The following is a 14,164-nucleotide window of genomic DNA, read 5'->3' on the forward strand; positions in this document are numbered from 1 at the left end:
AACATATGAGCTTGAAAGTTTTGAATTCTTGTTAGGCATGACTATTTGGTATGATATATTATTTGCTGTTAACTCTGTTAGTAAAAATTTACAATCAAAAGACATGCATATTGACGTTGCCATAGATCAACTAAAGGGTCTCATATCTTTTTTTAAAAAATATAGAGAAGATGGATTTACATCTGCTATGATTTCATCTAAAGAGATTGCAATCAAAATGGAAATAGAACCTATATTTCATGAAAAACGTATAATTCGTAGAAAAAAACAATTTGATGAGAATGTCAATGATGAGATAACCCAATCTGCTGAAGAATCTTTTAGAATTAATTATTTTTTATATATAGTAGATCAAGCTATTTCATCAATTGAAAGTAGGTTTGAACAATTTCAAATATATGAGGATATTTTTGGTTTTTTATTTAATTTTGAAAAACTAAAAGCACTAGATGATATTAGTTTGAAAAATTATTGTCTTAATCTTGAAAGTTTTCTCAAACATGATGTTTATTATGATATTAATGGCTTAGATTTATATTCAGAACTAATAGTTTTAAAAGAAGTTGTGCAAATAGATGAAAATACTCCAATTAATGTACTTAATTATTTAAAAAGACTAGATTCTTTTCCAAATGCATATATTGCTTATAGAATATTACTAACAATACCTGTTACGGTTGCATCTGCAGAAAGAAGTTTTTCAAAATTAAAATTAATAAAATCTTATTTAAGGTCTACTATGTCACAAGAAAGATTAAGTGGATTAGCTATATTATCAATTGAAAAAGAAATGTTAGAGGAACTTAAATACAAAAACTTAATTAGTAATTTTGCATCTCAAAAAGCAAGAAAAATAGATTTTAAATAAAAAAATTCAATATATAAAATATATTTTATTTTATTAATATTTAATTATAAAAAGGCCCCCTTTAAAAATTTCGCCTAAGGCCCCAAAACTTGTTGAGCCGGCCCTGGTGACATACGTATATTGCTAAGGAAAAGGGAGGATAACTCATCTTTTCAACTTTCTTGCATTCACACTTACCTTTCTATCAAAGTAATTTCTTGCATTCACACTCACACTTTTCTACAAAAATAATATCACTTTGCATATACATATATATATATATATATATATATCTCATAACTTAACCACTTAATATAGTTTTGCACATACTAAGTATATATTTATAATACAAATAGTCATTTCAATTATTTATAATCTTTACAATTCTCATTTAATGACATTATAAAATAATATGCTTATTAAATACTCTTCAATTATTTTTTGTAAGTAAGTGGCTTAAAAATAATAATTAACCACTTAAACACATAGTTTAATTATAAAAAAAATTGGGTCGGGGTGTTACATTTTTCATATCATAATTTTTACAAAATAAATAAAAAATATCAAATCTTAAGTAAATATAGATATAGTATTTATTTATTTATATGTTAATTAGTAAAACATTGATAATAATAATAATAATAATAATAATAATAATTATTATTATTATTATTATTATAACAATATAAGAACTTGTGGGCTTGTGACAAATTGGCGATACACGTATATTATGCCATGTCACATCACGTTGGGCTCAAGGTTGTTCAAAGCCGAAAAAGAAGTCATGATTGAAACATTCATCTCATTTAAATTAATCTTATGTTATGCCCAACAGCCCAAGTCCATTTAAATGGTCAATTATGTATTAAGTGCGGGTTTGGATCCAACTTATCACATCCACGTTTTGCTTCTTCCGTGTTTTCCCTTTTTTTTTAGCCCGCATTTGTTGAATTTTCCACGGTAAACAGTGCACCCGTGCACTGTTCACGAACCCACAAATTCCATTTTTCAACAACTTTTTCATTAAAAATAGGTCCCACGGCACTATTTACACATTTAAAAATTATTTTGCTAAATATTTTTAGTTTTCAGTTTTCAATTTCAGTAAAATAAGTTCTATCCAAACGAACCCTAAATATCAAAAAAATAAATCGTAAAACCAGATGAGTTGCAGACTTGCCCATTAAAAAATTAGTTAAATAATAACTATTAATACAAGGCCCAAAGTAAATGGTTGACACCCAAGCATCTGGAACAAGTAAAAGAAGAAAGGGTTGATACCTTACACTTTGACCGCCAAGCATTTATTGACTTGTGGAAGATTGTGATAGAAAAAAGTAAAAAGTTCATCTTCATCATTGACAAACGGGCGAAGAATAGCAAACTTCAAAAAGAGCAAAAATGCAAAAATGGCAAACACGTAGAAAAAAAAGAAAGAAAGAAAGAGAGACAAAGAAGAAAAAGAAGAAGAAATGGAGATGCAAGCTCAAGGTCTGACAACATCTCATTGTGGTTGAGAAGCTTTAACAATGGTTGTAAGTATCAAAAAAAAAAAATTTCTGACTTGAAGTTGAACCTTTGAGAACCGTCCACGGTTCTTAAAACCGACAGGTTCAATCGCAGTTCGCTGCTTTTTCTACATATGTTGGTTTTGGAAGATAAAAGAATTGTTTTGATGTTCCCAATTAACTCGGTCGGACCGTACGGTCCGGTTCGAGTTTCAAAACCATGGTTAGAGTTCAAGTTTTTAGAAAAGAGTTTCACACACATATATACACTTAGATTAGATTATAGTAGAATTTCTACCTTGTATAAAAAAAAAAAAAAAAACCTTTTTGATTTTTTAGATATATATTTTGAAAAAAAAAAAAACAATGCTGTATGTACAAGTTATTTTACAATATTTTTATAAACTTTTGATGCAATAAATTCTTATAAGTTCTTGTATAGACTAACTATTAATATAATTTTTTTACTTACTAATAACTACCTACTGCATTGGTAATTTATTAAAAAATTTGTAAGACAGACGGTGGCTTTATCATTTTCCAATTAAAAATGTTGAAAAAAGTTAGTGCCAATTTTTCACTTTAGGGGTCTTTTTTATTTTTATTATTTTTTATTTTTTTTATACTTTAGTGGTCATTTAAAATACAATATTAGACTTTTTATTTTTTGGGAGAAAAAAACCTTAGACTAAAACGCTATGGGTAGATAGGAGCAACCGTATATTTCGAACCCCCACACACAGACACTGACAGTCCTTCCCTTACTCTTTTCTCTTGCCTTCCCTCGCTTCTCTTCCGCCGTGTCTCACACACGCCGCCGCCGCGTCTCACACAGTCCGCCGCCGCCGCCGCCGCCTCCACCCATCTCCTATTCTGTAAGTTCTCTTTTAACCTTCTTGAATCAGCACTATCACCTGTTATGTGATTTTATGGCTTCCTACATGTCTGTATGTCCCTTCTTCCTTCAAAACTGTTATTGTCTTGAAATTCAAAAATGGAATGTGTAGCTATGGAGTCTTCTTGCTCTTCCGTAGTTATTTTATGCGTTGTACTTTCCCAGAAAAATTTGTGGGCTTTTGTTTAGGATATATAAACTTTTGTAGATAAAGTAGAATACCAAAAAAAAAAAAAAATTGTTAACTAATAAAAAAAATTCTGTTCAGGAATCTAAATAGGATATATAAATTGTCGTAAGGAACCCAATTTTTATTCAAATTACAAATTAAGCTTCTTCCCAACTCCCAAATTTGAATGGGACTTTGGTTTTTTTAGCTTCAGATACTGGTTTTGATCCCAGAAACTTTGTTTAACAAATGTAACATGGTGAACATGAATAATTGATATTAACTTTCAATGAAGCAGTAAAAATAAAATCCAAACCACCAAGAATTTACTAAGAATTGAGAATAGCAAAAAAACTGTACATATAAAGAATAAATAAAAGACTAAACATGATCAATAATATCTATTGTTTTACCAGTTTTTCGAGGAACTATTGAACTGCAACTGAGTGCTTCTTCATTCCTGCCTCCTTGGGTTTCTAAACCAAGGTCCGTTTAAGGTGAAAGTTTAATGTTAATATATAATCTGAACTTGATTTATGCTGACGAAGCCTCGTGTATTCCAAGTAGTTTAGGTTGAAGCTTAGTCTTCTTCTCTTCAGAGCCCTTATTGATTTGCTCCTAAACCAAAGACAAATAAATATCAAATTATAGTTGTTTTTTTGTTATTTTTTTAGATGCATGGATGAGTGTATCAGAAAGTTAATTAGATTTCAGGAAACCGGCCTTTATGGTGTTGCTTTTTAAGTAAATGCACTGATGCTGTGCAGATGTACTTTTTCCTAGGGTTGGCGTGATATGGATCTCTTATATTGTGGCATAGTCTAGTTGATCTTGGGCTCTTAGTTGCTCCTATTGTATTTCAAGAATTGATTCAATATTTTAAATATAGTTTTCAATACTTTTAGCTCGCCAGGACTAATGATAAAATTAATGTCAATGCTCGTCAATGTATAGGTTGTTGGTCTAATGGTAAATAAAAAATAGAACATTATCTTTAGTTTGATAGGAGTAATATATCTTAAGGATTACTTATTAAAATAAGTAGAACTTAAAGACTATATGGATTTTCATACATGAAAATATGGATTTTGATTTCAATGTTAAAAGTGATTTCCAGAGTGGTAGGGGATTCATGTTCTTACTGTTGTTGTGCAGTGAAAATGTTGTCCCCAACTTATTGTTACAGACACATTAATATACACTGAGAGTAATTGGATTTATGTATCTAATAATGCCAACCAAAAAAGATGTAATCTACTGCTATTGAGGGTTTATGATAGTCATATTGTTATAAAATGATTCATTTCCGTTACTTCTCATGGTATTCCCCCATTCTTTATAATATACTCATTCTATTCTTTTATGAACCACAAACAGAGTGTTAGATCTACTCTCTCTCTCTGCCTCACACTCCTCAAACTATGGCAGCCTAGCCACCTTCTGCTGCCCCTTCCACTCTGGTGACCTCCCACCTACGATTCCAACTCCGGCTATGTATACTATATTGCACAACTTGTTAAACTATATGATATAGCACAACTTGTTTTTTAGTATTTGGAGTGCTAAAATAGCTTATGGGTATGGAAATCTAATGCATATGGGCTGTTTGTTGGCTTTTGTTTTTTCTTAAAGGGCTAGCCATCTAGTGTAGAAATGTGAGTGACATGGTCTCTATTGTTGAAGCCTATATTGGCTATATTTAAGAGAAATTGCCACAAGATGTTAATGGAAATGTTGATGAACTTAGGCCTTGACCTAGAAGCAAATGTTTTAGACTAAATAAATACATGTATTGGAAAGGCTAATTGGAAAAAAGAAAAAAAGAAAAGAGAAGGATGTTCAAGACAGGAATTCTCTAAGTGATTGAAATGAAGTTAACATTTACTTGAACATTTTTTTTCTTGGTCACAAACCAAACTTTAAAAGCAGTAACTTAAAAGTATTATTGATTTGCTTTAAGGACAATTATTTGTTTATCATCTTTGCTACCATTCATTTGTTTTTAAACATATAATTGGTTTGCTTGTGATATTTAGTTGTATAGGAAAGACACTTGGGTTGATATTTTAAATATATACTTTATTACACTGAGATTTAATTGTCTTTTCTTTTGATTTATATTAGGGTAGTAAAGGAAAATGGGTAAAGTTTATTTTTTAAACCACATATCGACAAATTAAAACTCAACTCAAACCATAGGTAATTAAAGAATTTACATGTGTGGTAGATGGAATGTTGATGTGATACACAATACATTTGGAAGCTAGCATGGCTTAAAATATATTGCAATTGGTACTACACTAATCAGTTTTGAATCTTTTGACGGGCTTTTATTTTTTCATTATTTAAAAAGATTACTAAAATAATAAAATAATTTATGGTTGCAGATCCTATAATTCAGCAGTGGTGTGAATCAGCTTGTGTGTTGGAGTTTGAGGCTATAAACTACTCTTGTAAAAGTCAGTTCATATTTCCTTTTCATTGGTCCACTTGTGTTTTCTTGACTATATTCTCTATTTTAACTTTTTAGATTATGATTGCATTGCGGAGAACGCTCTACCTATGGTTGTGTTACTTAAATTCTGTGAACTTTTCTGCACAACTCAACTCAAAACGTTACAAATCCTTAACCCTTTTACGTCGTTGAGTAGATTTTGTCACTTTGAATCAAAACCGGGCTTCAATTCTTGGGACCCATCCTTGCCCTTGAGACCAAAAATTACCAAAAACAATGTTGCAATTTTCTGGGATTTGGACAATAAACCTCCGAACTCGTTCCCACCATACAACACTGCTGTCAAGCTAAAGGCAGCAATGGCATCTTTTGGGGTTGTTAGATACATGGTGGCATATGCGAATCATCACGCGTTTACCCATGTTCCACAAGTTGTTAGGGAGCAAAGAAAAGAGAGGAAAATATTGAATCAGTTGGAGAATAGGGGTGTGATTAAGACAGTTGAGCCGTATCTTTGTCGGGTTTGTGGGAGGAATTTTTATTCAAATGAGAAGTTTGTAAATCATTTTAAGCAAATTCATGAGCGTGAGCAGATAAAAAGATTGAATCAGATAGAGTCAGCTAGGGGGAAGATGAGGGTGAAGTTAGTAGCTAAGTATTCCATGAAGATGGAGAAGTATAAGAATGCTGTGAGGGATGTTTTGACTCCGAAGGTGGGGTATGGTTTGGCAGATGAGTTAAAGCGGGCGGGGTTTTGGGTACGTACTGTGTCAAATAAGCCACAAGCTGCAGATGTTGCTTTGAAGAATCATATGATGGATATGATGGATAGGAGGAGAGTTGAGTGTATGGTGCTTGTGTCAGATGATTCGGATTTTGTGGATGTTTTGAAGGAGGCGAAGTTGCGATGTTTGAAGACGGTTGTTGTGGGGGATATGAATGATGGGGCTTTGAAGAGGGTTGCGGATGCGGGGTTTTCTTGGAGTGAAATTTTGATGGGGAAGGCTAAGAAGGAGGCAGAATCAGTCGTTGGGAAATGGAAGGACCGTGACATTTTGAAGAGATTGGAGTGGACATATAACCCTGAGGTGGAGAAAAAGGTAAATGATCTTCAGGATGAGGTTGTTGAGGAGACCCAAAATGTGGATTTTGAAGGAAATGTTAGTGGGCTAGTTGATGATAATATAAAAGAGGATGGCAAGTCTTGGTGGGAGCTGGATTCTGATGGTGATGTTTCTTCACAATCATTGAAAAGATTGGATTGGACATAAAACCTGGAGTTGAAGAAAAATGTATGTAGTTTTGAGGTTGAGGTTGCTGAGGAGACTGGGAAAGGGGATTTTGAAGGTATTGTTAGTTGGGTAGATTACACCATTACATGCAAAAGGAAGACAGCATTGCTTGGTCAGATCTGGATTCAAATGTTGATGTCATTTCTTCACAATCTTGTGGATGACTGCTTGTAGTTTTGTATCTTAGAGTTTGGTATGTGGTAAAATTAACTTATCTTCTCTTGCCAAGAATTATCAAATAATGTACAATTTTTGAAGAATTGGATTGCCTATCAAAAAAAGAAAAAGAATTGAAGAATTATATCATTGATTTTTTTTTTTTTTTTTTTTTTGTGTAAATAATTGATGGTTTTGATTTATTTATGTTTCTTGCAATGAATCACGATGTTATATCTATGATGATGATGATGGACATGCTATGTCTATCCTATCTTTTGAATTAACATCCAGGAGGGGGTCGGACTTCATTTTGAAGTTCATGGAATTCATCAGCCAGTATCTTTTGGTGGTGCTTTCATGATAACCGTAGGAGCTCTCTAGAATTATTTGTTTGATCAAAATTTACACAGTACTGGATGCAGCATAAATGCGTTGTATGTGTAAAGGCAGAAGGTAAAGAGCAGCACAAAAAGCAGAAAACATGTAGTTTAGTGTAAGATTTGTAAAACTACGTGTAAAGCCCAAATTTGACAGAATGATTCTATAAGTTTGGGTTACGCACGCCTCCATATTATTATACAACTTTGCAGAAATACTTATCAAAAAAAAAAAAAAAAAAAAAAAAAACTGTGTAGTTTAGTATATAGCATTAGTGGCTGAGTTAGTTGTGATTAGTAGCCGTGTGTACAACTGTGATTAATTCATTAGAGAGTTAGTTAGTTTAGCTTAAATTCCGTTGGTTAGTTAGAGGTGGTTAGCTACCCTGTGTATAAATATCTAAATCATGTAATCTATTAGTGTGTGTGATAATACAAAATATCCAATTCTTGGATTCTCTCAAATTCTCTCTCTAGAATCTGTTTCTCTTTTCATGGTATTAGAGCCAACAATGGTGTCCTCTGCAAGTTCAACTTCCTCTACTACAAGCTCAAGCACGAGTTCACAAACTACGATTTCTACTCGTGGAGTTAATCCTTTGTTGCTACTTTTGTATAACATGGCGAGCATGATGACAGTGAAGCTAGATTACAACAACTATTTGGTTTGGAGACAATCAAATTGAGGTGATTTTGGAAGCTTACTCAATGATCAACTTCATTGAAGATAATCTTGAAGCTCCGAATCCTTTTCTTAAGGAGAGCTCAGGGAATTATACCACTGAAGCTAATCCTGAGCAGTGTTCACATTTATCAATTTTACTCTCTCTCCATCAATCTTGGCCCTCACAGTTGGTCAAAAATCTGGTAGAGGAGTCTGGAAGATTCTAAAGAAACGTTTTGCTTTGGTTTCTCGATCTCACATACTTAGCTTGAGAAATGAGTTGATGAGTCTTAAGAAAGGTTCAGAGAGTATGAACACTTTCTTTCAATGAATCAAAGAAATTCGTGATAAACTTGGTGCTGTGGCAGTTTGTGTTGATGATGAGAAATTCGTGATGGGGTTAGTCCTAAACAATTCTTTACATTCAGGGAAGGGGATATTGCTTACACGATGCAGCGGGGGTCCAACTCGTATGGGCAGTACTTATCAGTGACAGAGCTTAAGGTAGGTGGGCTGCGGCGAACTATTATTATTCCTGCCGGAAAATTACAACAAGGATGGAGAACCTTTGGGATTGAATTAAGAAGGCTACTGGAACCTTCTCAATATGCGTTGGGTGGATCGAAATTTGTACCGTTCAGGTTTAAGCAAACCCCAAAATATCAACCTGTCAGGTCTTATGTGGAGGCTGTCAAAGTTCCAGTACAGGCAAGGTTGAAGCAGGTTCAGCAGCCCCTCCGCAAAGAAATAGTTCAGGCTGGTACTGTGATGAATTCTGTGGAGTTTCCAAGTGATTATTCTTGCACACAGGTAGCAGTTTCTGGAACTCAGGCTGGTAGTTGTTCCCAGTCAGCCGTGGGTGGTGGTGAGGGATGGAAAGATGGTATTAACGGTAAGAATAATTTTGAGGAGAAAATCCCGGAAGGTAATAAATGCAATATTTCCTTGAAGCCCAATTTGAATTCAAATATGTTTGAGTTTGGAAAGTTACGTGATAAGAGGAAGGGACGTTGGTTAGGGAGAGGTTTGATTGTGAATGTGAATGAAGTTGGAAAGAGGCGGGTATCTTGGGATGGTGTTAAAGGTGTTAAACAGGCTGGAAAATGGGTGAGTAAGACTCCCCATAATATTAGTGTGGGTCTGGGCTCAGCCAAACAGAATGCCCAAGCCTTGTTGGGCAAAAAAGAACCCACTTTGGGCCTGGGTCTGTCAAGCCCATTATCCTTTGAGGCTGGCGAGAGTTCAACTTCTGGACTTAAGGCTCTGGAGGCTTCATTTCAGGCTGGATTAAGTATACTAAGCTCAGGTAGGAGTTCCACGAAGGAAGTTGAGAGCTCAAGGACCACACCCACCGCATCGGAGCAACATGCGACGCCGTTGTGGGTATCGGTGGACATGAATCCATCCTTAGCAGTGACGGAAGTGGTGGGCAAGGGAGAAGAGGACATCACGATCCCTCTAGCCCAGCCACCCACTGCGTCGACTGGACCAGCGGTGGTGGCTCAAGCCTCCCATGTTCTGACGTCGCCGATCAAAGAGCTGGGTGGGTCAAAACTGGTGCCGGTTGGGCCATCGGGCATGATATCGGAACCGGCAACGAATCCGATAGTACCGGCGAAAGCTTCTTTGGATATTCCAGAGGCATCGGTGGTTGGAGAGGAGGATTTTGTGGGTTTGGAAGGTCCGGGTAATTTTGTTTTTGAGGGAGCTCAATTAGCTGGCCCAACTATAAAGGATTTAGTGGGAGACTTAGATAAGTCTTGGGGCAATTCTAGAGATTGGATTTTACAATTACGTGATGGCAGGCGACTAGTGCTCCCATTGTCTCTGTATCGTTCTCCAGATAGTATGTCAGTCAGCTCTAGTTTGGAGGGAGATTGTGCACTAGGTAATGACTCTTGTACTTATGAAGGGCAGAGGGTTAGTTGGGCAGATGACTGTGCGGGGCTAGTAGAGTATTTTCCTGGGTCAGAGAGTGAGTTGTGGGAAGTTGGTGAAACGTTGAATTTGTGTGAGGATGGTGATGAGCCATTAGTTGTGTTACCTTTGGCCACGGAAGGTCCGACGGAGTTGGAGTCTAGTCAAGTGCAGGAGATTGGGTGTAAGGAGAGTGTGGATAGTTGCCAGCTATCACAGTGGGTAACCAATAGGATAAAGGCTTTCAAGAAATCTGTGGGCACTTCATTGGAAGGTTTTGAGGAGCAGATTACTGGTTTGTTATTAGCCATTGAGGCCAAAAAGAAAGATAAAAAGAAACGTGAGGAGGGTGATCAGACGAAGTTGGTCAAGTCAGGCCAGAAAGGGCAACGGGAGTTGAAGAATCTGTTGACATCTTTGAAGGTTGAGTATGATCCAAATAAAGCAAGGAGTGTAAGTTCTGAGCGGGCTCTAGTGTCTTATCAATGAATGTGAAGATTATTTCTTGGAATGTAAGAGGGTTGAATGAGCAGGATAAAAGGCTCAGGGTTAGAAACTTGATTAGAAAGTGGGGGCCAGATGTGGTTTGTCTTCAAGAAACTAAAATGGGATTGATTAATAGAGCGGTGATTCGTAGCTTGTGGGGTGGACAACATGTTGATTGGTCTTACTTAGGTTCTTGTGGAGCTTCTGGTGGGGTGTTAGTGATGTGGGACACTCGGGTTGTGAATAAAATGGAGGAAGCAGTGGGGAGATTTTCGGTTTCTTGTAAGTTTACAAATGTGTCAGATCAGTTTGTTTGGGCGTTTTCTGGTGTTTATGGTCCTAATTTACATAGAGACAGGAGGTTTTTATGGGAGAAACTTTGTGGCTTGAATAGCTGGTGGAGTGTCCCATGGTGTGTGGGTGGGGACTTCAATGTGGTTAGGTTCCCTTCTGAACGATTGGGGTCTATTTCTTTCACTACTGCTATGCGGGAGTTCTCCAATTTTATTTCAGAACAGGGTCTCATTGACTTGCCATTGCAAGGGGGTTCTTTTACTTGGTCAAATTCTAGAGAAGTTGTCTCGAAGGCTAGGCTGGATAGATTCTTGTTTTCTGCAGATTGGGAGGATAGGTTTCCAACAGTTTCTCAAAGACGGATGCCTAGGTTGTGCTCGGATCATTTTCCAATTGTTCTTGAGGGTGGATCCTTCCAGAGAGGGAGTATGCCGTTTAGATTTGAGAATATGTGGCTCAAGGATGAAGGTTTTGTGGATAGGGTTCAGTCTTGGTGGGATTCCTATCAGGTTCATGGTGCACCGAGTTTCATTCTGGCCAATAAATTGAAGCTCTTAAAAAATGATTTGAAAAGATGGAATGTGGAGGTGTTTGGTCATGTTGAAGTTCGGATTAAAAAATTGTGGAAGGACCTAAGTGTTCTTGAGAATATGGAGGAGAGTCGGGGTTTATCAGTAGAGGAAAGGGTAGAAATGGGTAGAATCCGTGATGAGTTAGAACAAGCTACTCTGTTGGAAGAAATAAGTTGGAGACAAAAATCTAGAGTTCTTTGTGTTAAGGAAGGTGACAGGAACACTAAATTTTTTCATCGCATAGCTAACTCTCATAGGAGGGTTAATTCTATTGAGAGGCTTATGGTGGATGGGGTATTGTCTTCAGACCCGACTGCTATAGCAGACTGTATCTCTCAGTTTTATAAGCAGCTCTATTTGGAGAATGTGGCTAATAGACCCGTATTAGATGATGTGGAGTTTGCTAGTATCTCGGTGGAAGATGCAAGTTGGCTAGATAGGCCTTTTGAGGAAGAAGAGGTGGTTGAGGTGATTAATGGTTTCAATGGTGACAAGGCACCTGGTCCAGATGGCTTTTCAATGGCATTCTTCCAGTCTTGTTGGGGCGTTTTGAAAACAGAAATTATGGCTGTGTTCCACAATTTCCATACTCAGGCGGTGTTTGAAAAGAGTCTTAATGCCTCATTCCTTGCCCTTATTCCTAAGAAAGTGGATGCTGTGGAGGTCAAGGACTTTCGGCCCATTAGCTTAGTTGGCGGGATTTATAAGATTATCTCTAAGGTGTTGGCTAATCGCCTTCGTAGGGTGGCGCATGGGCTTATTTCGGATTCACAAAATGCTTTTGTGAAGGGTAGACAGATTTTGGATTCCGTCCTGATTGCTTCTGAATGTATTGATAGTAGATTAAAGTCAGGAGTTCCAGGTGTGTTATGTAAATTGGATGTGGAAAAGGCATATGATCATGTGTGCTGGGATTTTTTAATGTATATGCTGCAGCGTTGTGGTTTCTCTGAGAAATGGAGAAAATGGATATGGTATTGCATTTCAACTGTAAAGTTTTCTATTCTGATCAATGGTAGCCCATCTGATTTCTTTGGTAGCTCTAGGGGGCTTCGGCAAGGGGATCCTTTATCTCCGTTGTTGTTTGATATTGTGATGGAGGCACTAAGCCGTATGTTGGATGTGGCTGCCTCCGCTGGGCAATTCTCAGGTTTTTCTGTGGGTAGTACGGTTGGTTCATCAGTGATGGTGTCTCACCTTTTATTTGCAGATGATACTCTGATTTTTTGTGATGCTGAACCTTCTCAGATTGCTAATTTGAGGGCGATACTTGCTAGATTTGAGGAGGTCTCAGGGCTTCATATTAATTTGGGGAAGTCTGAGCTGGTTCCTGTTGGTGGAGTACACAATTTGGAGGATTTGGTGGGTTTGTTGGGGTGTGGGCAGTCTTCTTTGCCCTTGAAATATTTGGGTCTTCCTTTAGGTGCCAAATTTAAGGATTTATCTGTTTGGAATCCTATCCTAGAGAGAATGGAGAGGAGATTAGCAGGTTGGAAGAGAATGTATTTATCTAAAGGGGGTAAGGTGACTCTCATTAAAAGCTCACTCTCGTCTTTACCTACATACTTTCTTTCCCTTTTTCCTTTACCAGGGAAGGTGGCAAAGCGTATGGAGAAATTACAGAGAGACTTTCTGTGGAATGGGATTGGTGGTGAACCTAAAATACATTTAGTTAATTGGGCCAAGGTTTGTAGGCCTTTGCAGGAGGGGGGGTTGGGTATACGACAGTTGGGGAACTTTAATTCTGCATTACTAGGTAAATGGTTGTGGAGGTATGGCATGGAGACTGATGCTTTATGGAGGAGGGTTGTAGAGGCAAAATATGGGAATATTTGGGGTGGTTGGTGTACGAAAAAGGTGACAAGTCCTTATGGAGTCAGCCTGTGGAGATACATTAGAAGTGGCTGGTTGAACTTCTCTAAATTCCTTGTTTATGATGTGGGGGATGGTACTAGAGTGAAATTTTGGAAGCATTTGTGGTGTGGGGATGGTACTCTCCAAGAGGCATTTCCAGAGCTTTATCGTCTTAGTAGGTCAAAGGATTCCTCGGTGGCTGAAGTTATGGGTTGGTCTGCTGGGAGGTTTCACTGGAATGTGCAATTTCGTCGTCCACTACAAGATTGGGAAGAAGAAGCCTTTGACCGGTTTATGGAATTGATCTATTCTTCAACGGTGCGGGGGTTTGGTCCTGATAAGGTTTGTTGGAAACCTGCAAGGAATAGAGGTTTTGAGGTTAGAGGTTATTATAACTCATTCTACCCTCCTACTTTTGTTTCTTTTCCATGGAGAATGATATGGCAATCAAAGGTTCCCACAAGGGTGGCGTTCTTTTCTTGGTCTGCTTCATTGGGTAAGATCTTAACAACAGATAACCTTCGTAAAAGACGAGTGATGGTGCTTGACTGGTGCTATATGTGTAAGAGGAGTGGGGAGTCGGTGGATCATCTTCTACTTCATTGCTCCATAGCTTGGGAGTTGTGGTCCATGGTTTTCTGCTTGTTTGGTATTCAATGGGTTATACCTCATACT

The 14,164-nt window shown here is 37.1% G+C and overlaps 1 protein-coding gene across 3 annotated transcripts; it reads left to right on the plus strand.

Moving 5' to 3' along the window:
* Positions 1-3,038: 3,038 nt before the first annotated feature.
* Positions 3,039-7,490, plus strand: LOC115992973. Of its 3 annotated transcripts, none has more exons than XM_031117228.1 (3): positions 3,039-3,230; positions 4,797-4,913; positions 5,807-7,490. In XM_031117228.1, the coding sequence occupies exon 3, from the start codon at positions 5,982-5,984 to the stop codon at positions 7,143-7,145; it is 1,164 nt and encodes a 387-aa protein (XP_030973088.1). In that variant the 5' UTR covers positions 3,039-3,230; positions 4,797-4,913; positions 5,807-5,981; the 3' UTR covers positions 7,146-7,490. The 3 variants fall into 3 exon arrangements, with proteins under 3 accessions (XP_030973088.1, XP_030973089.1, XP_030973087.1); XM_031117229.1 differs by having other exon boundaries at positions 4,797-4,879; XM_031117227.1 differs by lacking the exon at positions 4,797-4,913.
* Positions 7,491-14,164: the final 6,674 nt, after the last annotated feature.

This window comes from Quercus lobata, chromosome 5 (assembly GCF_001633185.2).
Source record: "Quercus lobata isolate SW786 chromosome 5, ValleyOak3.0 Primary Assembly, whole genome shotgun sequence".
Taxonomy (NCBI): domain Eukaryota; kingdom Viridiplantae; phylum Streptophyta; class Magnoliopsida; order Fagales; family Fagaceae; genus Quercus; species Quercus lobata.